Here is a 25,049-nt window from a genome sequence, read left to right on the forward strand (position 1 = left end):
CCTTCTAAAGGATGGTTGTATAGGATGATTAAATCAAAAATACGTGCATTTTGATGCCATTGTATTGTACCCCTCTCCTCCTCCCACCTTCACCCCTCCTTTCCTCCCCTCCCTGTGTAGGCAGAATTGGCGATGCCCTCTGTGCCATCTGCAGTGCCCCCCGCCCCCTGGCCCTCCTCCACCTCCCACTCCTCCTACTCAGGGCTGGGTAGGCTTAACCATCTGTGTGCCAGTTTGTTCTCACAGTGAGGGGGGATAGAGGTGGGCCGAATGACTACAACAATACACAAATACATTGAGCAATACCTTCTTGTAGACCTGCATATACAGACATATACAGTATTCACAGAACAACATAGACATTCTCAGGCTCTTACATACGTGTACAAACTCACATAATAATAACAGACTATACATTTTAATCAAATGTACATACATTTGAATTTAATATCAATTTACAGCTAGCTAGTACTGTATGCCGTCTTGTTTAGTTTTCTTTCATTCTTTGCCCAGAAAGCACATAGAACTACCTCAGCGAACATTAATCACATTGAGCAAATACTGAAATCTGATGTGAATATGTTATGTAAATACATGCAGGTTGTGGTGTAATTATCCCAGAGCTGGAATCAGGCAGCAGTAAATGGTGGGTGTTAGACTGTAAAAGGTTTAGAGATGTTTCTCTATAGCTCAATGTGTGGCGCAAGGCCAACTGGCGAGCACCCATTCCTTTCCCCTCTTCTCCAAATCCTGTACACCTGAGGGTACATCTCCTAGCCTGCTGTCCCCTCATCCGCCCCTTCACCCCTCACCCCTCCACCTTACCCCTCCACCCTTGGCATCCCTCCAGTCCTCCTCTCTCTCCTTAGGGTCCAAAAGCTATGTCTGAAACCCTGAATCCCTGCCACCCCGTCACCATACCTCTATACATCCATACCACCATACCACCATACCGCCATACCTCCATACCCTTACAATCCTAATCCATGACTCTGATGGTACTCAGACCCCCCTCTGCCAAAGCAGACTCCCTCCCCCAGTGGGACTGCTGGGGCTTGGGGGCTCCACAGTACTGCTTCCATTAACTCGAGGGACACCCACTCAGCCTGGCACCTAGTGCCAATCACCAACCTCAGCCTGCTAGTGCCAACCTCAGCCCCCTAGTGCCAACCTCAGCCCCCGAGGAGGAGGCAGAAGGGCTGGGCAGACAAAGAAAGGGACCCCAGCCAGAGAGGAGAGGAAAAAGAGAAGAGGAGAGGAGAGTAGAGAAGAGGAGAAGAGAAGAGAGGAGGAAAGAGGAGAGGAGACCTGTTCAGTATCTGACCTAGTCTCAGGGCATCTCAGCTCAGCTTCCTCTCCATGCAATTGTGTCTCGCCCACACACTGAGAGACTAAACAGACCAACGCTGCCACCGGGCACACATCTACAGCTTACCTGTACCATCACAGGTCCTATAGACAGTATATACAAAATCAGAATCATTGTACCGTCCTACGCATGGCCATGTTCCAAAGAAAAACTTGAATACACCCCCATCTTGAAGACTCTCTGTCCCATCCTGCCGTTTAATATAGAGTTTATTTTAGAAATGAGATTATCTCTTTACTTAAAGAACATGGTTAAATTAAAAACAGTGAGTGAGTGTGTCATTGTTTGGAGAGACAGTAGCAGCTTAAATCTAGTCTCCCAGTGCCTGGAGCTGTAGGGCTTGGTACACCACAGTCCCCTGTGCTGTTGTTTCCCCCAGATGGACTTTTCAAAACGCTCCGCCACAAAGCATACTGTAGAAAATCACTTCACTACCGCAAGCAGACTCTCCCTCTTATTCTACTGACAGAATACACACACAGTGCGCACACACATGCATGCACACACACTCACACACACACTCACACACATACTCACTCACTCACTCACTCACTCACTCACTCACTCACTCACTCACTCACTCACTCACTCACACACACACAGACACACACACACACACACATACACATACACAGAACACACACACACACACACACACACACACACACACACACACACACACACACACACACACACACACACACACACAGACTGCTCAACTGAAACGCATAATTTGAAGGGGTTTGTGTGTGATGTGCAACACAAACAAAGTGCAGATTTGGTTTTCTAAAGATGTGCTGTGAAACAACGTTGTCTTCCTGAGGAGAAGATGCCAAATTCCACTGGCTGGCTGATTAAAGTCACTCAGCATCCTGGAGGCTGTGTGTGTGTTTGCATGTGTATGTGTGTTGTAGAATTATGAATTATCTTAAAGGTGATGGTTTAGATGTGCAGGTGGGGAGGGGGTGTATGTGTAGGAGTGTGTGTTTTATTCTAGGCACGGAGGGACAGACAAGGGGATCATTACTAGAACCTCCTGCCGAGCTCCATCACATCTCTAATGGTGCAGAGAGACCTAAAACCTCAACACTCATTCTCCTTCATATCTCATTCATATCCTCCATCATCCCTCCTTTGCCGTATCCTTCCCACCTTATCACCCCGTCACACACCTCTAGAGCGCACCACTCTCAACACACACACACACACACACACTCGGTACAAAATCATTTTCCATCCGCTAAACAGCTGTTGTAATGCACAAGATGAAGTGTGCTGTTGTTTGACACTTTGGTAGGGCAGACAGAGCACTTGCAATGGTGAAGAGCTATTATATAAACCGTTTGCTCAGTCTGTTACATCAGTTGTGTCTGAGTCCAATTTGTCCAAGGTAAAATCTTCCTATACTCTGACTCAGTCTAAACCTCTCAGACCAGGTATGTGTGTGGCTCTATAAAAAAAAATAATGCAGTCGCACATGAAACAGGGCAGCTCTTTGCAACTGTAATAAACAGTAGTCCTCTCCTCAAGGCTCTCCTTCTCTGCTCTCCACTCTCTCCTCTCCTCTCCACTCTCTCCTCTCCTCAAGGCTCTCCTCCTCTCCTCTCCACTCTCTCCTCTCCTCAAGGCTCTCCTTCTCTGCTCTCCACTCTCTCCTCTCCTCCTCAAGGCTCTCCTCCTCTCCTCTCCACTCTCTCCTCTCCTCCTCTCCTCTCCTCTCCTCCTCAAGGCTCTCCTCCTCTCCTCTCCACTCTCTCCTCTCCTCTCCACTCTCTCCTCTCCTCCTCAAGGTTCTCCTTCTCTGCTCTTCATTCTCTCCTCTCCTCCTCAAGGCTCTCCTCCTCTCCTCTCCACTCTCTCCTCTCCCCCTCAAGGCTCTCCTCCTCAAGGCTCTCCTCCTCTCCTCTCCTCTCTCTCCTCTCCTCGTCAAGGCTCTCCTCCTCTCCTCTCCACTCTCTCTTCTCCTCCTCAAGGCTCTCCTCCTCTCCTCTCATCTCTCTCCTCTCCTCCTCAAGGCTCTCCTCCTCTCATCTCCTCTCTCTCCTCTCCTCCTCAAGGCTCTCCTCCTCTCCTCTCCACTCTCTCCTGTCCTCCTCAATGCTCTTCTTCGCTCTCTTTTTCTCCTTCTCTTCTTCTCCTCCTCCTGTTCATGTCTTCTCTCCTCCACCGAAGCTAGCCCCAATCAGCATGTCCTCACAAGGCCATAGTGAAAAGCCACTGTACATAATGAAGAGGTTTTTAATAAGGAGAAAGAAGGAGAAGCTCTGTTGTTTCGTTCTGTCTTTGTGTGAGAGGTGAAGAGGGAGGGATACTGTAGGTAGGATAGATGTTGAGCTTGTTCTGTGTGTGTGTGTGTGTGCGCGCACATGAGTGGGTCGCTGTCTATGTACACACACACATGTTTTGTCAATCATTTACCTTTTATTCACCCTCTTTTAGAAACATTCATTAACCCTTTGTTGACGTGAGAGTCCTTTTTAGCCGCTGCCTATATTGTATTGCTGTATTGTATGTCTGACACAAAACACAGCTAGATTAATTATTTGTCAGTAGCTAAAGCTTAACAATAACTAACGAATATGAAAAATAGCTCTATTTATTATTGCAATAATGAACAATTTGAGGTGAATAAAAAGCGAACTAATTAGTAACAGGCTAGGAAGGCACTCACAATAGTATGTCTTGGTAATTAATTTTCTAGTCTGGGAAGTCATCTTCTAGTCTGGGAAGTCATATTCAACGTTTAAAGTTAAGTACAAAGCTGTTAGGTTATTTAACGTTTAAGGTTAGGTACGAAGTGTTGTTGGGGCTGGGTTACAGACAGTTGTGTTTGCTGTTAAACTGGGCTGGGAAGTTCTGATATTCTTGATCAGAATAGTCACAGAGAGCACAGAATTGTCATAGATAGTACACACACAGTCTCCTAGTTTAGAAAACTGTTTATAGCCCAGTCAATTATAACATATAGAGGACTATTCAGATGCAGGGTGGTATGTCTGGACATGTTGCTACAAAGGGACAAATGGACAGAAAGACAGAGAGAGGGAGAGAGACACAGAGAGAGAGCTAGGCAGAGAGAAAATGGGGTGAAAAAGAGAGAGGGGAAGAGAAAGAGAGAGGAATTGGGTGGGGGGGGAGACATAGAGAGAGAGCAATAGAAAATCATCTTATCACCTGTCATCCTCCTCTTTCCCCTCCGACATTCAGTCTTCTTATGTTGCCCACGTGTCTGTATGGGCAGGGATAGCAGACGCCACATCCTATTAGATCAGGATCCTTAGTGTTATGACTGAGTTTAGAGGCTTGTGTGGAGATGTCTGCTGTCTGTGTGTCTGTCTGTCTATCTGCCCGTCTGTCTGTCAGGCAGAGAGTCCATCTGACCGCCGGTCTCTCTGAGCCTGTGCCTGGTTAGTGTGTGTGCATACAGCCGCTATGGGCTCTCCTGGCAGAGAGAGATAGCAGGCTATCTTAATGGTTTCTCTCCACTGCCACTCAACCTTCTGAGAGCCACGTCCTCCATTCCTCCTGTGTGCCTGATGAAACCCACATCACAGGACTGTCACTGTCTGTCCCTCACTGCCCAGCCCTGAGCTCTGGGTCTGCTCTGAGTTCTTATACAGGATGAGAAGAAGGAGGGAGAGGAAGGAGAGAGGGAGAGGAGGGAGGGAGAGATGGAGGGAAAGATATCTGAGGTCTCAGGTATTGACACCAGAGCTGACGCCGGGACAAGGAGAGAAGGAGTGAGGGGGCTAGGGATGGGAGGAGAGGCTGTTTTCCTGTTATAGTCACATCAAATCAACGTTTATTGGTCACGTAAACAGTTGAACAGATGTTATAGTTGGTGCAGTGAAATGCCTGCGTTACTAGCTCCTAACAGTACAGGAAACAAATGTCAAACTAAATAATCATCAAATAATAGTACAGCAATAATAATAATAATCAAAATTAGAAGCAAGAAATCATGGGTGTCAGGATGAATCCACTTGACATTTACAAGCAAGGATACCTCATCATGTGACCATGAGCAACCGATTCAGTGTACAAAACCGATTCAGACTGAGTGTACAAAACATTAGGAACACCTTCTTAATATTGAGTTGCACCCTCTTTTTACCTTGGACTCTACAAGGTATCGAAAAGCATTCCACAGGGTTGTTGGCCCATGTTGACTCCAATGCTTCCCACAGTTGTGTCAAGTTGGTTAGATGTTCTTTGGGGACAACCATTCTTGATACACACTGGAAACTGTTGAGCATGAAAAACCCTGTAGCGTTGCAGTTCTTGACATAAACCGGTGCACCTGGCACCTACTACCACACCCTGTTCAAAGGCACTTAAATATTTTAAGTTAATTCCACAAAATAACTTTTAACAAGGCACACCTGTTAATTGACATGCATTCCAGGTGACTACCTCATGAAACTGGTTGAGAGAATGTCAAGAGTGCAAAACTGTCATCAAGGCAAAGGGTGGCTACTTTGAAGAATCTAAAATATAAACTATATTTTGATTTGTTTAAAACTTTTTTGGTTACTACATGATTCCATATGTGTTATTTCATAGTTTTGATGTCTTCACTATTATTCTACAATGTAGAAAATAGTAAATATAAAGAAAAACCCTTGAATGAGTAGATGTGTCTTTTGACTGGTACTGTATACTAAGAATGAATATGTACAGCAGTAGATATATTACATTGAGCTATGCCAAGTATCCAGTATAAAAATACAGATACAGGCGGTGTGTATAACAAAAACAAAATGCAATGCACAGTAGTAGATACTGTATATTAGAATGAGCTACACTATATATATTAAAGTATGTATATAAACATTGGCAGTAGAAACTCCTTACTGAAGAGCTCAGTGACTTTCAATGTGGCACCGTCATAGGATGCCACCTTTCCAACAACTCAGTTTGTCAAATTGCTGCCCTGTTAGAGCTTGCCCGGTCAACTGTAAGTGCTGTTATTTTGAAGTGGAAACGTCTAGGAGCAACAACGGCTCAGCCGCCAAGTGGTATGCCACACAAGCTCACAGAACGGGACCGCCGAGTGCTGAAGCGTGTAGTTCCAAACTGCCTCTGGAAGCAACGTCAGCACAATAACTGTTCGTCGGGAGCTTCATGAAATGGGTTTCCATGATTCTGGAGCAGTGGAAACGTGTTCTCTGGAGTGATGAATCCCGCTTCACCATCCAACGGATGAATCTGGGTTTGGTGGATGCCAGGAGAACGCTACCTGCCCGAATGTGTAGTGCCAACTGTAAAGTTTAGTGGTGGAAGAATAATGGTCTGGGGCTGTTTTACATGGTTTGGGCTTGGCCCCTTAGTTCCAGTGAAGCGAAATCTTAACACTACAGCATACAATGACATTGTAGACGATTCTGTGCTTCCAACTTTGTGGCAACAGTTTGGGGAAGGTCCTTAGAATAGCATTAGAATATCTCTGTGCACAAGGCGAGGTCCATACGGAAATAGGTTGTCGAGATCGGTGTGGAAGAACTTGACTGGCCTGCACAGAGCCCTGACCTCAACCCCATTGAACACCTTTAGGATGAATTGGAACTCTGACTGCGAGCCAGGCCTAATCGGCCAACATCAGTGCCCAACCTCACTAATGCTTTTGTGGCTGAATGGAAGCAAGTCCCCGCAGTAATGTTCCAACATCTAGTGGAAAGCCTTCCCAGAAGAGTGGAGAGGCTGTTTTAGCAGCAAAGGGGGGACCAACTCAATATTAATGCCCATGATTTTGGAATGAGATGTTCGGCGAGCAGGTTTCCACATACTTTTGGTCATGTAGAGTATGTAAAGAATACAGTATAAGAATACACAGTGTGAAAAACAGTATAAAAGAAAAGGTCCAGTGTTTAATGTCTCTATATACAGTGTGGTCCAACATTATTGACACCCTCGATAAGGATGAGCAACAATGACTGGACAAAACAAATAATTCAAACACTGAGCCATATTGTATGCCTCGCTTGTCAGATCTAGTCTATGTACATAGGGCAGTAGTCTCTAAGGTGCTGTTTTGTTAAACATGTTGTTTAACAACAGCAGAGCAACATCATCCTTGCAATGACCTCCACCCTAGTCTCCCTCCTTCCCTCATTTCTCCTTCTATTCCTCAGATTGAGTAGAGATGGAGGGCAGAGGGGGAGGTGAGGGTCAGACTGCTTGTTCTAATGGCCCTGATGTGTGTGTGTGTGTGTGTGTGTGTGTGTGTGTAATATTGAGGAAGGGGAATGTTTACTGCCTGTCTCCTGCAGACCCTGTGATCTCTGGGCCTCTAATGCACTACAGCTGTGAGGGTCGACGACACCGGGTCTCTGATGAACAGCTTCATTGTAATGGAACCTGTGTGTGTGTGTGTGTGTGTGTTTCTGTGTGTGTGTGTTAAGCATAACTCCTCACCTATCCTGGTCTACGCACTGAAAACATAATACATTTTAGGTCTCGGCTATATCTAAATAAGGTTAAGGACTCAACTTCTGTATTTTACGTTTATTGAAACCATCTCCGATTTTTCTCAATCTCCTAGCGCTCTACATAATCAAAAGCAGCATTCTAAATGGATTCAATGTTTTCTAACACCTTTTGTTTCACCTCAGATGAAATCGCTTGCTTTTTTATTTTTTTATTCTCCCGTGGGTGTTGCTGTTCTTCTCTTTTTCTTCTCTTTTTTACCTTTCATAGAACAATACCTCCTCCATCTCTCTCGGTCTCGTTCCCTACTGCAGCCTTGACGTTAATGTTTTCTAAAATGTTTAACGAGGAACAATCGCTACCTGAGAGTAGCTAGTGAACAAGATACTTGATGATGTTTGATGTGTTTCTGCTTTCTTCTGTCGTTGTCTCTTGTCCCTGTTAAATGACATCCTTGAAGCTGCATTCAACAACCCTTTTCAAGACTTTACGATTCCACACACTTACACACGCACGTACAAACAAACATGCAGTGGTGCAAAGTACAGTGGGGAAAAAAGTATTTAGTCAGCCACCAATTGTGCAAGTTCTCCCACTTAAAAAGATGAGAGAGGCCTGTAATTTTCATCATAGGTACACTTCAACTATGACAGACAAAATGAGAAAAAAAAATCCAGAAGATCACATTGTAGGATTTTTAATGAATTTATTTGCAAATTATGGTGGAAAATAAGTATTTGGTCAGTAACAAAAGTTTCTCAATACTTTGTTATATACCCTTTGTTGGCAATGACACAGGTCAAACGTTTTCTGTAAGTCTTCACAAGGTTTTCACACACTGTTGCTGGTATTTTGGCCCATTTCTCCATGCAGATCTCCTCTAGAGCAGTGATGTTTTGGGGCTGTCGCTGGGCAACACAGACTTTCAACTCCCTCCAAAGATTTTCTATGGGGTTGAGATCTGGAGACTGGCTAGGCCACTCCAGGACCTTGAAATGCTTCTTACGAAGCCACTCCTTCGTTGCCCGGGCGGTGTGTTTGGGATCATTTTCATGCTGAAAGACCCAGCCACGTTTCATCTTCAATGCCCTTGCTGATGGAAGGAGGTTTTCACTCAAAATGTCACGATACATGGCCCCATTCATTCTTTCCTTTACACGGATCAGTCGTCCTGGTCCCTTTGCAGAAAAACAGCCCCAAAGCATTATGTTTCCACCCCCATGCTTCACAGTAGGTATGGTGTTCTTTGGATTTTTTACCAAAAAGTTATATTTTGGTTTCATCTGACCATATGACATTCTCCCAATCCTCTTCTGGATCATCCAAATGCACTCTAGCAAACTTCAGACGGGCCTGGACATGTACTGGCTTAAGCAGGGGGACACGTCTGGCACTGCAGGATTTGAGTCCCTGGCGGCGTAGTGTGTTACTGATGGTAGGCTTTGTTACTTTGGTCCCAGCTCTCTGCAGGTCATTCACTAGGTCCCCCCGTGTGGTTCTGGGATTTTTGCTCACCGTTCTTGTGATCATTTTGACCCCACGGGGTGAGATCTTGTGTGGAGCCCCAGATCAAGGGAGATTATCAGTGGTCTTGTATGTCTTCCATTTCCTAATAATTGCTCCCACAGTTGATTTCTTCAAACCAAACTGCTTACCTATTGCAGATTCAGTCTTCCCAGCCTTGTGCAGGTCTACAATTTTGTTTCTGGTGTCCTTTGACAGCTCTTTGGTCTTGGCCATAGTGGAGTTTGGAGTGTGACTGTTTGAGGTTGTGGACAGGTGTCTTTTATACTGATAACAAGTTCAAACAGGTGCCATTAATACAGGTAACGAGTAGAGGACAGAGGAGCCTCTTAAAGAAGAAGTTACAGGTCTGTGAGAGACAGAAATCTTGCTTGTTTGTAGGTGACCAAATACTTATTTTCCACCATAATTTGCAAATAAATTCATTAAAAATCCTACAATGTGATTTTCTGGATTTTTTTCTTCTCAATTTGTCTGTCATAGTTGACATGTACCTATGATGAAAATTACAGGCCTCTCTCATCTTTTTAAGTGGGAGAACTTGCACAATTGGTGGCTGACTAAATACTTTTTTTCCCCACTGTACTTAGGTCAAAATACTTTCAGGTACTACTTAAGTTGTTTTTGGGGGGTATCTGTACCTTACTTTACCATTTACAGTACACTGAACAAAAATATAAACGCAACATGCAACAATTTAAAAGATTTTACTGAGTTACAGTTCACATAATCAAATCAGTCAATTGAAATAAATTCCTTAGGCCCTAATTTATGGATTTCACATGACTGGGAATACAGATATGCATCTGTTGGTCACAGATAACAATTTTTAAAAGGTACATGCGTGAATCAGAAAACAAGTCAGTATCTGGTGTGTGACCACCATTTGCCTCATGCAGCGCGACACATCTCCTTCACATAGAGTTGATCAGGCTGTGGAGTGTGGCCTGTGGAATGTTGTCCCACTCAATGGCTGTGCGAAGTTGCTGGATATTGGCAGGAAATAGAACACGCTGTCGTACACGTCGATCCAGAGCATCCCAAACATGCTCTATGGGTGACATGTCTGGTGAGTATGCAGGCCATGGAAAAACTGGGGCATTTTCAGCTTCCAGGAATTGTGTACAGATCCTTGTGACATGGGGCTGTACATTATCATGCTAAAAAATGAGGTGATGGCGGCGGATGAATGGCAAATTGCCATCAATAAATTAAATTGTGTTCATTGTCCTTAGTTTAAGCCTGCCCATACCATAACCCCACCACCACCATGGGGCACTCTGTTCACAACGTTGACATCAGCAAACCGCTCGCCCACACGACGCCATACATGCTGTCTGCCATCTGCCCGGTACAGTTGAAACCAGGATTCATCCGTGAAGAGTACACTTCTTCAGCCTGCCAGTTGCCATCAAAGGTGAGCATTTGCCCACTGAAGTCAGTTACGACGCCAAACTGCAGTCAGGTCAAGATCCTGGTGAGGACGACAAGATGAGCTTCCCTGAGACGGCTTCTGACAGTTGGTGCAGAAATTATTCGGTTGTGCAAACCCACAATTTCATTAGCTGTCCGGGTGGCTGGTCTCAGACGATCCCGCAGGTGAAGAAGCTGGATGTGGAGGTTCTGTGCTGGCATGGTTACACGTTGACTGCGGTTCTGACGCAGGTTGGACGTACTTCCAAATTCTCTAAAACAACATTGGAGATGGCTCATGGTAGAGAAATGAACATTCAATTGTCTGGCAACAGCTCTGGTGGACATTCCTGCAGTCAGGATGCCAATTGCACGCTCCCTCAAAACTTGAGACATCTGTGGCATTGTGTTGTGTGACAAAACTGCACATTTTAAAGTGGCCTTTTATTGTCCCCAGCACAAGGTGCACATGTGTAATGATCATGTTGTTTAATCAGCTTCTTGCTATGCCACACCTGTCAGGTGGATGAATTGTCTTGGCAAAGGAAAAATGCTCACTAACAGGGATGTAAACAAATTTGTGCACATAATTTTAGAAAAAAATAGCTTTCTGTGCATATAGAACTTTTCTGGGATCTTTTATTCCTGAGACCAACACTTTACATGTTGTGTTTATATTTTAGTTCAGCATATGTTTTTTGACTACTTTTACTTTTATATTCCTAAAGAAAATAATGTACTTTTTACTCCATCAAATTTTCCTGACACCCAAAAGTACTTGCTACATTTTTTATGCTTAGCAGGACAGGAAAATTGTCAAATTCATACAATTATCAAGAGAACATCCCTGGTCATCCCTGCTGCGTCTGATCTGGCAGACTCACTAAACACAAATGCTTCATTTGTAAATTATGTCTGAATGTTGGAGTGTGCCCCGGGTATCCGTAAATCTAAAAAAAACTAGATTTAAGTATATTTTAGTATTTTAGTATATTTACTTTTGATACTTATACAGTGAGGGAAAAAATTATTTGATCCCCTGCTGATTTTGTACGTTTTCCCACTGACAAAGTAATGATCAGTCTATAATTTTAATGGTAGGTTTATTTAAACAGTGAGAGACAGAAATCCAGGAAATCCAGAAAAACGCATGTCAAAAATGTTATCAATTGATTTGCATTTTAATGAGGGAAATAAGTATTTTACCCCCTCTCAATCAGAAAGATTTCTGGCTCCCAGGTGTCTTTTATACAGGTAACGAGCTGAGATTAAGAGCACACTCTTAAAGGGAGTGCTCCTAATCTCAGCTTGTTACCTGTATAAAAGACACCTGTCCACAGAAGCAATCAATCAATCAGATTCCAAACTCTCCACCATGGCCAAGACCAAAGAGCTCTCCAAGGATGTCAGGGACAAGATTGTAGACCTACAAAAGGCTGGAATGGGCTACAAGACCATCACCAAGCAGCTTGGTGAGAAGGTGACAACAGTTGGTGCGATGCATGCAAGATCTCACCTCGTGGAGTTGCAATGATCATGAGAACGGTGAGGAATCAACCCTGAACTACACGGGAGGATCTTGTCAAGGATCTCAAGGCAGCTGGGACCATAGTCACCAAGAAAACAATTGGTAACACACTACGCCGTGAAGGACTGAAATCATGCAGCGCCTGCAAGGTCCCCTGCTCAAGAAAGCACATATACAGGCCCGTCTGAAGTTTGCCAATGAACATCTGAATGATTCAGAGGAGAACTGGGTGAAAGTGTTGTGGTCAGATGAGACCAAAATTGAGCTCTTTGGCATCAACTCAACTCGCCGTGTTTGGAGGAGGAGGAATGCTGCCTATGACGCCAAGAACACCATCCCCATCGTCAAACATGAAGGTGGAAACATTATGCTTTGGGGGTGTTTTTCTGCTAAGGGGACAGGACAACTTCACTGCATCAAAGGGACGATGGACGGCGCCATGTACCGTCAAATCTTGGGTGAGAACCTCCTTCCCTAAGCCAGGGCATTGAAAATGGGTCGTGGATGGGTATTCCAGCATGACAATGACCCAAAACACATGGCCAAGGCAACAAAGGAGTGGCTCAAGAAGAAGCACATTAAGCTCTTGGAGTGGCCTAGCCAGTCTCCAGACCTTAATCCCATAGAAAATATGTGGAGGGAGCTGAAGGTGCGAGTTGCCAAACGTCAGGCTCGAAACCTTAATGACTTGGAGAAGATCTGCAAAGAGGAGTGGGACAAAATCCCTCCTGAGATGTGTGCAAACCTGGTGGCCAACTACAAGAAACGTCTGACCTCTGTGATTTCCAACAAGGGTTTTGCCACCAAGTCCTAAGTCATGTTTTGCAGAGGGGTCAAATACTTATTTCCCTCATGAAAATGCAAATCAATTCATAACATTTTTGACATGCGTTTTTCTGGATTTTTTGTTGTTGTTATTCTGTCTCTCACTGTTCAAATAAACCTACCATTAAAATTATAGACTGATCATGTCTTTGTCAGTGGGCAAACGTACTGTCACGCCCTGGCTCTGGGGACTCTCGTATGTTGAGCCAGGGTGTTAGTTTCTATGTTTTTTGTTCTAGGTTGTGTTGCTTCTAGTTTGGTATTTCTATGTTGGCCAGGGTGGTTCCCAATCAGAGACGGTTGTAGCTCGTTGTCTCTGATTGGAAGCCATACTTAGGTAGCCGTTTGGCATTTGTTTAATGTGGTATCTTGTTCCGTATGGTTTGTCTTGTAACCAAGGACTTCACGTTTCGTATTGTTTGTTGTTTTGTTCGTGTGGTGACTCTAAAATAAAGTATGTTCACATTCCACGCTGCGCATTGGTCCACTTCCTCCAGCAATCGTGACAGAAGATACCACCACGACTGGGTCAAGCAGCGTGATGAGGAGAGAGGTTGGAATTGGGAGCAGTGGAGTGAGAGTTGGGCGAGAACCATGGAGGCCTGGTCCACGGGGGAGAGACAAGCCCAGAAATTGTTTAGGGGGGGGCTCACGCCGTGGACGACGGGGCAGCAGGAGTACGGGATAGAGTGGTTCAGAGGGTTGGCAGAGGAGGCCGCCAGGTTACGGGAGTTACTGGACACCAGGGGGAAGGAGAATGTAGAGGCACGGCGAGAGGTACTGGGGTGTGTTGCCAGTCCGGTCCGTTCCTGATCCCCGCGTAGGGCCAGTGGCGTGTGTCCCCAGTACGGTCCGGCCTGTTCCTGTCTCTCGCACCGAGCCTGTGGTGCGCGTCGCCAGCCCGGTCCGGCCTGTTCCTGCCTCTCGCACCGAGCCTGTGGTGCGCGTCACCAGCCCGGTCCGGCCCGTTCCTGCTCCCCACACCAAGCCAGTGGTGCGCGTCGCCAGCCCGGTCCGGCCCGTTCCTGCTCCCCGCACCAAGCCAGTGGTGCGCGTCGCCAGCCCGGTCCGGCCCGTTCCTGCTCCCCGCACTAAACCTGTGGTGCGCGTCGTCAGCCCGGTCCGGCCCGTTCCTGCTCCCCGCACCAAGCCAGTGGTGCGCGTCGTCAGCCCGGCCCGGCCTGTTCCTGATCCCCGCACCAAGCCAGTGGTGCGCGTCGCCAGCCCGGTCCGGCCTGTTTCTGATCCCCGCACCAAGCCAGTGGTGCGGCGTCGTCTGTCTGGCACAGCCCGTGCCTGTTCCACCGGTGCCTGGTCCCGCACCGGTCAGCTGCTCCACTCCCGGAGCTAGAGCAATCCGCTCCACCAGTATTCAGTCCAGCTCCGGCCAGCAGGGCCAGGACCGGACCAGGGGCGCTTGGGGGTTAGAGAGGGAGTGGGGGGTAATGCCCGGACCCGGATCCGCCGCCGAGGCGGAGTGCCCACCCGGTCCCTCCCTGTTGTGGTTTGGTTGGCGCGGTCGGAGTCCGCGCCTTTGGGGGGTACTGTCACGCCCTGGCTCTGGGGACTCTCGTATGTTGAGCCAGGGTGTTAGTTTCTATGTTTTTGTTCTAGGTTGTGTTGCTTCTAGTTTGGTATTTCTATGTTGGCCAGGGTGGTTCCCAATCAGAGACGGCTGTAGCTCGTTGTCTCTGATTGGGAGCCATACTTAGGTAGCCGTTTGGCATTTGTTTAATGTGGTATCTTGTTCCGTATGGTTTGTCTTGTAACCAAGGACTTCACGTTTCGTATCGTTTGTTGTTTTGTTCGTGTGGTGACTCTAAAATATAGTATGTTCACATTCCACGCTGCGCATTGGTCCACTTCCTCCAGCGATCGTGACACGTACAAAATCAGCAGGGGATCAAATACTTTTTTCCCTCACTGTATATATTTAAAACCAAATACTTTTAGACTTTTAATCAAGTAGTATTTTACTGGGTGACTTTCACTTTTACTTGAGTCATTTAAGGTATCTTTACTTTTACTCAAGTATGACAATGGGTACACACACACGCACTCACGCGCACACACACAAACACAAACACACACATAGACACACACACACAGTTTCATCATCATAATAAACAGCCATGAAAACGTTCCGCCAGGAACTGAGGGTTAGCTAAGGTCCATTTGAGTCTTTATGGTTCACATTCTGTGTACAGTTAGTCTGTATAATAAAGAAGCTAGGTTGTCTTTAATGCACAAACAACCTTATCATTGGGTTTGCAGCAGTTTTGCAGCAGAGGTCAAGGAAAGATGCCGTCGCCAATCCTGAAGACCAATTTACTGCCTCAATGAGATTACATCTTACCTCCAGATATGTTTTTCTTATTTTTTCTGAAGAATTAGATTAAACTAAATAGAATCATAATGAGAATTATTGTGGTTGACATTGCCATGTCTATATGTTATTTATCAAATAGAAGGGATAACGTTTTTGTGCTTATTAGTCTGTAGGAACAAGCAGACGAACAAGACAGACAACCCTGTTACACAATAGTCATACATATTTGGATAGACAGATTCTGTTCAGGTTGTGCAGTAGTGTGTGTGCAAGCATTCAGGCATTTGTCACACATTCATGTGTGTGTGCGCTAGTGTGTGTGTGTGTGTGTGCATGTGCGTGCACGCCTGTGTGTGTGTCTCCACTAGCATGTGTGTGTGTGTATGTTGAGTACAGATGGAGTGATGGTGTGTTTAAAGTTTTCCAGGCTGCTGTGTTTCAGGCTGTCAGGTTTGCTTTTCTTTCCTCCAGAACAACGGCTGATTGGCTCTGTCTGTGACACACAGACCACACACTCCTAATAGTGACTGACAGCACTAAGGGCTGTCTGCCTGCCTGCCTGACGCTCAAACACTCAGTACCACACGCACACAAACACACACACACACACTCCAAATTCTCCTCAGGTGTGTGTGTACATGTGTGCGCGTGTATGTATGTTTGTGTTTGAACGGTCAATGACAATACAGGAGGTGTAGGAGATTTGTATTTTTTATAAACTTGTTTAAGCTTAATGCCTGTTTATGCATATTTCAATGCATTCCTTTATAAACGTTCTGATGTTTCCTTCATTCTGTATAATATGTTGTTCTCTATTGATAACTCATGAAAAGAGTCCTCTGTACTAAGAAAGGAGTTATAATCAATAAAGGCAATTACAGTGTTGCAATCATCCTTATTACTATTATGAATACTCAGAATGGAGGAGTAGGACTTATGAAAAAGACTGTAGCCAGGCAGATAGATATTATTTATTTCACAGTAAGAAGAGAGAGAAGAGTCTATCTAAATTAGTGAAAGAAAACAAAACCCATCCGGTCTCATGTAGACAAGAGGACTGAAGACTGAGGTCCAGAGAGGTGACCTGGAGTGGTGTGTTGAGAGGATACTATACCAGTGGTGTGTATCTGTGTGTGCATGTGTTTGTGTGTGTGTGTGTGTGTGCATGCATGTGTACAGAGCTCAAGGAAGGGGGCAGTGTTTGCTCTAAGGAAGCGATCATCCCTACGGCCACACAGCCCCTCCCCTCACACTCACAAACACACTCTCTCTCTCTCTCTCTCTCTCTCTCTCTCTCTCTCTCTCTTCTCTCTCTCCCTCTCTCTCTCTCTCTCTCTCTCTCTCTCTCTCTCTCTCTCTCTCTCTCTCTCTCTCTCTCTCTCTCTCTCTCTCTCTCTCTCTCTCTCTCTCTCTCTCTCTCTCTCTCTCTCTCTCTCTCTCAATTCAATTCAATTCAATTCAATTCAAAGGGCTTTATTGGCATGGGAAACATGTTTACATTGCCATAGCAAGAGAAATACATAATAAACAAAAGTGAAATAAACAATCGAAAATGAACAGTAAACATTACACTCACAAAAGTTTCAAAGGAATAGAGACATTTCAAGTCATATTAGGGCTATATACAGTGTTATAACGATGTGCACGATGTCTCTCTCTCACACACACTGTGCCGTGCTCTGCGCTGGCCCTTTAAGAGCTGAGCCCAGATCTAACAGCTTACAGGGAGGGGAGGGTAGGAGGAGGAGGGACAGAGACAGAGGGAGGGTGTGAGATTGAGTGTGAGTGAGCGCTACAGAGAGAGAGAGAGAGCGAGGGGAACAGTCTCCGTTGTCTCAGAGGTTGAAGGATCAATAGAGAGGCTTGTTGTGGCGGTTGTGTATCTGTTCTATCTGTGTGTCGGAGCTGCATGGTGTTAGAAGGAGGAATCCTAGTTCCCAAGACCTATTCCAGCATGCTCACAGACCCTGAGCTACCTCAGGAGTTTAACAGGTACGTACGCTCTCACTCGCTCTCTCTCTCTCACACACACTCGTGCTGATACACACGCTCAGACAGACCATGGGGAGAGAGGGACGACAGGACTGTGAGGGAGAGGGAAAGAGGCAGGGAGGGAGGGAGAAGGACAGATAGTGTTTTGTTGTTGTTTAAGTGTTTGTGAAGGAGAAAGTGCTGCTTGGTGTAAAACTGTTTGCTGAAACAAAATAGGGTTTGCTGAGTTCCAAAGCTTTACTAGTTTGTTATAGATAGATAGATAGATAGATAGATAGATAGATAGATAGATAGATAGATAGATAGATAGATAGATAGATAGATAGATAGATAGATAGATAGATAGATAGATAGATAGATAGATAGATAGATAGATAGATAGATAGATAGATAGATAGATAGATAGATAGATAGATAGATAGATAGATAGATAGATAGATAGATAGAGTGAAAAAGAGAGAGATGAGGGAGAGAGAGAAAGATAGAAAGTGTGTTTGACTGTCCTGTGCTTTTTAGAGATACCACATGCAAAGCTTGAGCAAACTGGTTGTGTGTGTGTGTGTGTGTGTGTCTGTGTGTGTGTGTGTGTGTGTGTTGTCCAGCTGTGGTAATCAGAGTGACAATGAGAAGTGATCTGTGACTTTGGCCCTGCTCGCCCTCTCCCTCTCTCTCTCTCTCTCGCTTTCGCTTTCTCTCGCTCTCTCGCTTTCTCTCTCTCTCTCTCTCGCTCTCTCTCTCTCTCTCTCTCTCTCTCTCTCTCTCTCTCTCTCTCTCTCTCTCTCTCTCTCTCTCTCCCATCTTCCTCTTTCCCTCCCTCACTCTCTCCATTGCACACGTTCCAGTTTAACTAAGTTGTTCATGTCAACGTGTGTGTGTGTGTGTGTGCGTGTGTGTGTGCATGTGTGTGTGTGTGTCTGTGACAAACTTTATGTTCCTACTCTGTTTCCATGTGCTGAGGTGAGAGCATGAACAGTGTGATTCTTTTGACAAGAGTTTCTCAGAAAGTTCCCATTCACCACCCAACTACCCGACTGTCACAGAATCAATCTACAGTTCACTATTCAGAATGCCTGGCAACTAGCTGTACTTCTGCTTTATCTGAGAGGCTATTTTGAGACCCTGAGATAAGAAAGCTCACATTCATGTCGAGATGCTATCGAACATGAGCAAATTGTTCAGGGTGGGAGAATTGTTGGGTTGTTTTTACAGAATCAACTCATGGTATATTCCCGTAGATGAAATAAAACACAAACACACTAAATGTTAAAAGCCTACATTTAAACAAAATGTCCAATATTTTATAAACTAAAATATTCACACACATTATCTCATAGTTAAGTGGGATTGTTTTTCTGTCGTTACAGCCACAGCTGTCTGTTTAGAGGGTTGATGTTTTCCTCTGTTGTGTGAGAGAGGGGTGGCAATATTCTCACTGATTTACAGTTCGCGTTGACAACAAAACGGGCTTTGCTGGGGAATAATGGCTGTTTGATGTTAATGCCCTGAAAGAAAGATTACGCATAATACCCCTTTTTAACGTCTGTATTCTTTGTATACCAGCCCTCTCTCACTTGACTTTTATTGCATTAAAGGACTGTACTGTTTTGCCAGATGAAACTAATCTTTTGTTTGGAGATAAACTCTCCGGGTTTTAACCCTGAATTAAGAACACATTTATATGTCGCGAAAATGTGTTTTTAATAAGTCATCTATCTGCAAAGAGGGGAAGAGAGAAATGATAACAACAGCAGACTATGAGGAATTAAACATGTAAAGGATTACATGTAAAAGCAGAATGTATGGAAATAAATGCAGGGATTACAATGACTTAGAAAAAGGCTGGTTAAAAGTCTGCTTTCCAGTAATGTACTCTATCAGTGGGTACGAAAAGAGGAAAGGGTGAGCTGTGCCGGTTTGTGTAGCCTGTGTAGTGTGTATTTATGTGTGTGAGGCTCTCTCCAGTGTGTGTGTGTGAGAGTTGTGCATTAGTCTCTTCAACGCGAAGGGAGAGAGAGTGTGTGAGTATGTGTGTGTGAGAGTTGTGCATTAGTCTCTTCAACGCGAAGGGAGAAAGAGTGTGTGAGTGTGTGTGTGTGAGAGTTGTGCATTAGTCTCTTCAACGCGGAGGGAGAGAGAGTGTGTGAGTGTCAGTGTGTGTGAGAGTTGTGCATTAGTCTCTTCAACGCGGAGGGAGAGAGAGTGTGTGAGTGTCAGTGTGTGTGTGTGTGTGTGTGAGAGACATATCATCATCGGTCCTGATGCTTTCTGTTCCTGCGTCTCTGTAAGTGTCCACTTTTCCTTCTTCTCTCTCTCGTCCCTCTCTCCGTTGTCGTTTACCTTCGCTTTTATCTGTTTTCTGCTTCAGTTGTCAGTTATCAGGAGAAGAAATGTGAGATACAGAGAATTACTGTGATTGTGGGAAAGCACTTTCTGCTCTAATGTTGCTGGTTTTTAACTGGTTTAAAAGTTCTGTTACAATAACACGGTAATTATGTATGTTCTGTACAGTGTGAAGGGAAATGAGCTGAGATGGCCGTGTGATGTGAAGATATTGTCATTCCTTTTTATTGTCTCTTGACTAGTTTGAGATATAATTGATGGAAGCAAGATGGTTTGTTTTTAGGAGCTTTTATCATCCGGGACATCATTCATTAATGGTGAATGAACAGATTGAGATACAGAATAGATTGAATAGATTGACAGATGCAAGAACATTCATGTTCATGTTATATTTTGACTGGATTGATTTTAGTATGGTGTAAATCACAACAATTTTCGTACTATTTACAGTCATTTATGCTGAGTAATATTAGAATATTTGATAATGATGATGATGATGATGAATATATTATTATTGTTATTGTTATTATTATGTGTGTATTAATGTGATTATAATAATGTAATGTTATTATTGTCATTATAATATTTATACTAATATTGTTGTATATTTTGGTATTAATATAAATCATTCTTGAGGTTTCTCACTGAAATTTAGTTCAGTTGTGGAAATAATAATGATTTGACGGCTTTACTAAGAATGTCTATGATGCTTGTATGAAATACCGGAATAGAGTGATTTCTCTGACATAGCTGAGGTATGAGTATATGTGTGTGATTTATCTGACAGATTCTGTGGTCAAACTGACAGATTCCACAAGGAGAGAGAGAGAGGGAGAAAGAGAGAGAGAGAGAGAGAGAGAGAGAGAGAGAGAGAGAGAGAGAGAGAGAGAGAGAGAGAGAGAGAGAGAGAGAGAGAGAGAGAGAGAGAGAGAGAGAGAGAGAGAGAGAGAGAGAGAGAGAGATGGGGAGAGAGGATAGAGTGAGGGTAACAGAAAGAGAGACACAGAAAGAGAGAAAGAACAAGACAGATAGGTAGAAAGAGAGAGATGCAGAAAGAAATGGAAAAGAGTGAGATTGATGATAAAGAAGGGCAGAGAAGAGGAAAAGGGGAGCAGTGTGGGACTTTCACACTCCACCATTTGCCCCTGTGGGTTTATTGGGGGGTCGTGGTGTAATGTCGCATTTTATGAGTGGGTCCACACCGGATGTCTAAACACCTAACTGTGCCTTATTAGAAAAACTGCAGAAATGGTTATACAAGAACACTTCAATGGTTAGTGTTAATTTCTGCTGCTAACGTAATCGTATAAATGTGGTAGAAAGGTGTATTTTAGTGTGTCATCATTGCATTGGTATTGCATTGGAATGCATTATGGGATATTATTATCAAGTAGGACAGTGGATTTTAATTGTGGTAGTCTAATTTGTTACTGTTTGAAACTTTTAAATTTAATGGAATTAAAACAGGAATTAAGGGAATCAAAGTGTGTAATGTGAATTAAAGTTGAACTGTATTGAATTGGATTTATGTAGCATTAACTAGAACAGCATTGCAGATTAAAATGGTTAAGTGTTTTAAAGGGATAGGGTGGGGTGTTACGGACTGTTATGAGAAAGTGGGGTACAGTGTGTGTGTGTGTGTGTGTAATTGAGTGGTGTGTCCATGGTCTGAACACTAATGCAGACCCTCTCTCTCTCTCTCTCTCTCTCTCTCTCTCTCTCTCCCTCTCTCTCTCTCTCTCTCTCTCTCTCTCTCTCTCTCTCTCTCTCTCTCTCTCTCTCTCTCTCTCTCTCTCTCTCTCTCTCTCTCTGGGTCTTTCTCTCAGACTGGTCCATTGTCTGGCCCATATTGTCAGTCCCGCGAGCGGCTTGATAACCGTGTCTCCATGTTGGAAAAAGAAAGACAGAAGAATACCAGAGCAGAATGCTAAACTCCCTCCCTCCCTCCCTCCCTCCCTCCCTCCCTCCCTCCCTCCCTCCCTCCCTCCCTCTCTCTCTCTCTCCCTCTCCCTCTCCCTCTCCCTCTCCCTCTCCCTCCCTCCCTCTCCCTCCCTCCCTCTCCCTACCTCTCCCTTCCTCTCTCTCCCTCTCTCCCCCCTCCACTCTCAACCCACAGACCTCCCCAGTGCTGTCAGCTGACCTCTCTAACAGCCAATCGGTGACTGGTACATTTATTTCGGTTGTTTGGAGGCGAAAGCGCAGAGGACCTTTCACTGGCCGCCCCGCTGGTGTCCCTCTGTGTGTGTGTGTGTGTGTGTGTGTCTTCTCTGTTTGGGGTGGGGGTCTTCTGGGTTCATTGAGGAGGGCTAACGAGAGATTGGTCACATGGCCAGGGGTTAGAGGTCAAAGGTTAGGGCGGACTATTGCATCATGGTCGGTCGGAGTAATAAAAGTCAGAGGCTGTTGACTCTGAGAGGGGAAGAAGCCAAGCGAAGTCCTGTCCTGGGATTCTCTCATTCCTCTGTCCTCTGTCCCTCCTTCCCGCCTTCCATCCCCCTCTCTCTCCCTCTTTCCATCCCTGTGCGCCCCACAATGACAGACAGTGTTAGTCTCTTTGGCCTCACCCAGGGTGGTACAATAGCAACTCTGTGTCTGCAGGTAGGGAGGGGGACGGGGTAAAGGGGGAGGAGGGGAAGAGGGGAAGAGGGAGGGGAGGAGGGGGGTCAAGGGAAGGGAGGAGGCCATTTGGGTGAGGTGGGAGAGTTTCAAAGGACGGGGCAAAAGGGAGAGCCCAGCTGTGAATAGGTGTGGGTATGTGGATGTGTGTGTGTGTTTGTGCGTGCTCGCGCCTGTGTGCATTTCTGTTTCCTTGCGTGTGTGTTCACATGTATGTGTGAGAGAGAGTGACTGTTCAGTCCGACCTGAGGTTGTTTCTCTTCTATCCGTGGGTCACTCCAGAGAGCTGAGTGAGACTCCTCTCTGTCTCTGTGGGTGTTGTTTACAGAGAGCCATAGAGAGTGACTGAGACAAATGGACAATACTTTTTATGGATGAGCTGAACAACTGGAGTCTAAACAGTGAGCGTCACACAATGGAAAATCTGTGTTCATCTGTCAATAAACATTACTGCTCCATTTGTTCCCTCATAAACATCAGGGAACAGGTCTGAAAAGCAACAGGGACGTTTTGCTGTTTTTTCTTCCTCCAAAGCTTTTTTCAGGCCCCACGACTGTCAGACCAGCCAGCCCAGAAAGAGAGAGAGAAAGAGGGAGTGACAGAGTGAATGACTGCCGGTCTTTTTCAGTCCCATTTCACTTGCTTTATTTTCCCCTGCTAACCCTCATAATATGGAAGCTCTCCAAGGTAAAATGTCAGTGAAAAACACAGCGTGGTGACTCAGTCTAAAGAACTAAATAAGAATAACAAAAACATGAGGAAGTATGCAGACTGCTGCAATGAGCAGTGATGACTAACTACAGCCCAGGTAGAACAGGACAGGACAGGAGAGTGTGTGTTTGTGTGTGTGTGTGTGTGTTTGTGTGGTGTGTGTGTGTGTGTGTGTGTGTGTGGTGTGTGTGTGTGTGTGTGTGTGGTGTGTGTGTGTGTGTGTGTGTGTGTGTGTGTGTGTGTGTGTGTGTGTGTGTGTGTGTGTGTGTGTGTGTGTGTGTGTGTGTGTGTGTGTGTGTGTGTGTGTGTGTGTGTGTGTGTGTGTGTGTGTGTGTGTGTGTGTGTGTGTGTGTGTGTGTGTGTGTGTGTGTGTGTGTGTGTGTGTGTGTGTGTGTGTGTGTGTGTGTGTGTGTGTGTGTGGTGGTGGTGAAGGAAGCACTGAAGCACTTGAGGACCACAAACTACATAAGCTGGCCTATGCCTTCTATCCTCCCCGGCAGCACACACACACACACACACACACACACACTGGGGCTACGAACATTGGCTGTGTGTGTGTGTGATGACAGTGACATTAGCCACTGTGTTATTGCCTTTTGTGGTTAATCTGGACAGGAATCGCGGTCGCTCCCTCAGCCCTTTACTCAGAGAAAAAACAGAGGGTGCTTTGTGTGTGAGTGTGTGAGAGTGCGTCTGTGTCTGTGCGTCATGTTAGCATACAGTACATCTGCAATAATGTCACAAGGTTTCTCTCATTCCCTTAAACACTTTCCTCTTGCTATCCCCCATATGACATTGAACATATAACTGGAACAGAATATATAGAATGAAAGTCAAGGAGAGTGGCTGATGTGTGTGTATCATACTAACTGAAATGACTGTACTAGCCACCACAATGACCAGGGAATATCATTGACGCCATTGAAGTGTGGAGTAACTAAGTCCATTAGCTTATGTGTCCCCTTTCTCCTGTTCCAGCCTCACTGTTCCCACTGATAGAAATAACAGCCTATTAATAGATATTAGGCAATATCCTTAAGAGTCAGACAAGACACAGAGAGGAGGGAGGAGGAGGAGGAGGAGGAGGAGGAGGGGGAGGGGAGGAGGCGGGGGGACAAACAGCTGATTGTGTAAAGAAGGATCACTCAGTAAGATGATACTATAAGCTATCTCAGTGCTTCACCTCAGAGAGAACGAGAAAGAGAAGCAGGCAGATGGATAGATGAATAATTATGGAGTGAGAAAATATATATATATATTTCAGAGAGGAAAAGAATGGGACGGAGGGAGAGTGTAGAGAGAGTAAGAAAAGGTGTATATATGGAGAGAGCAGCGAGAGAAAGGAGAGTTAAGAAAGAGAGAGTTGAGGCCATAGTTCAATACCTGATGGAACATTTGTTTAAACTCATTCCTCAGGTGTCATACAGTGTACCTATGGAAATGCTGAGGTTTCCTGTACTGCTGTTTGATACGCTGTTCTGTTCCCTTACCTCAGACACAGCTGTAAAGTTATCTCTCACACACACGCATACACACTCAGCTAGCCTTCACCTGACTGACAGGTAGTAGGGGAAGGGTCGCACAGAGATGACATCATTACCTCTTGGGGATGCAAATTTAAAGACCCGTTTTTATGTCATGTTGAAATTATTTTAAGCAGTCTAAATTGGACCTATATGAAATCCTAATGTTGATTTATATCTGTTTAATATGCATGTTTATTCAGCAATTGAAAAACAGGATCACAGTTCAAATAGAGAATAATGGTTGTGTACATGATACAGTTAATGCAGTATTACCTAGAAAAACATTCTGATCTCTGCCATTGATCTGCCTATAGAAAAAGAGTTAGAATTATTGCTAAGAGAGGGAAAGAGAGATAAACAGTGAGAGATTTCGAGAAGGAAAGTGAGAAAGAGAGGGAACAAGAGAGAGAGAGAGAGAGAGAGAGAGAGCAGTCTGAAGGTGTGTCTAAT

General features: G+C 44.9%; 1 protein-coding gene across 11 annotated transcripts in view; it reads left to right on the forward strand.

The window, feature by feature from the left end:
• Nucleotides 1-25,049, forward strand: part of LOC121543628 (transcription factor SOX-5-like) — a 203,338-nt gene that overhangs the window by 78,495 nt on the left and 99,794 nt on the right. For 9 of the 11 annotated variants that reach the window (XM_045208481.1, XM_041853648.2, XM_045208486.1 and 6 more), the window contains exon 1: nt 17,192-17,406. The exons of 1 other annotated variant lie outside the window; for it this stretch is intronic. In XM_045208481.1, coding sequence (XP_045064416.1) covers nt 17,324-17,406 — 83 coding nt within the window. In that variant the 5' untranslated portion in view covers nt 17,192-17,323. Of the gene's footprint in view, nt 1-17,191; nt 17,407-19,577; nt 19,688-25,049 lie in introns of those variants that run through there. One more of the 11 variants, XM_045208483.1, reaches the window with a different exon arrangement.

The sequence above is a fragment of the Coregonus clupeaformis genome, chromosome 28 (genome assembly GCF_020615455.1).
Source record: "Coregonus clupeaformis isolate EN_2021a chromosome 28, ASM2061545v1, whole genome shotgun sequence".
Taxonomy (NCBI): domain Eukaryota; kingdom Metazoa; phylum Chordata; class Actinopteri; order Salmoniformes; family Salmonidae; genus Coregonus; species Coregonus clupeaformis.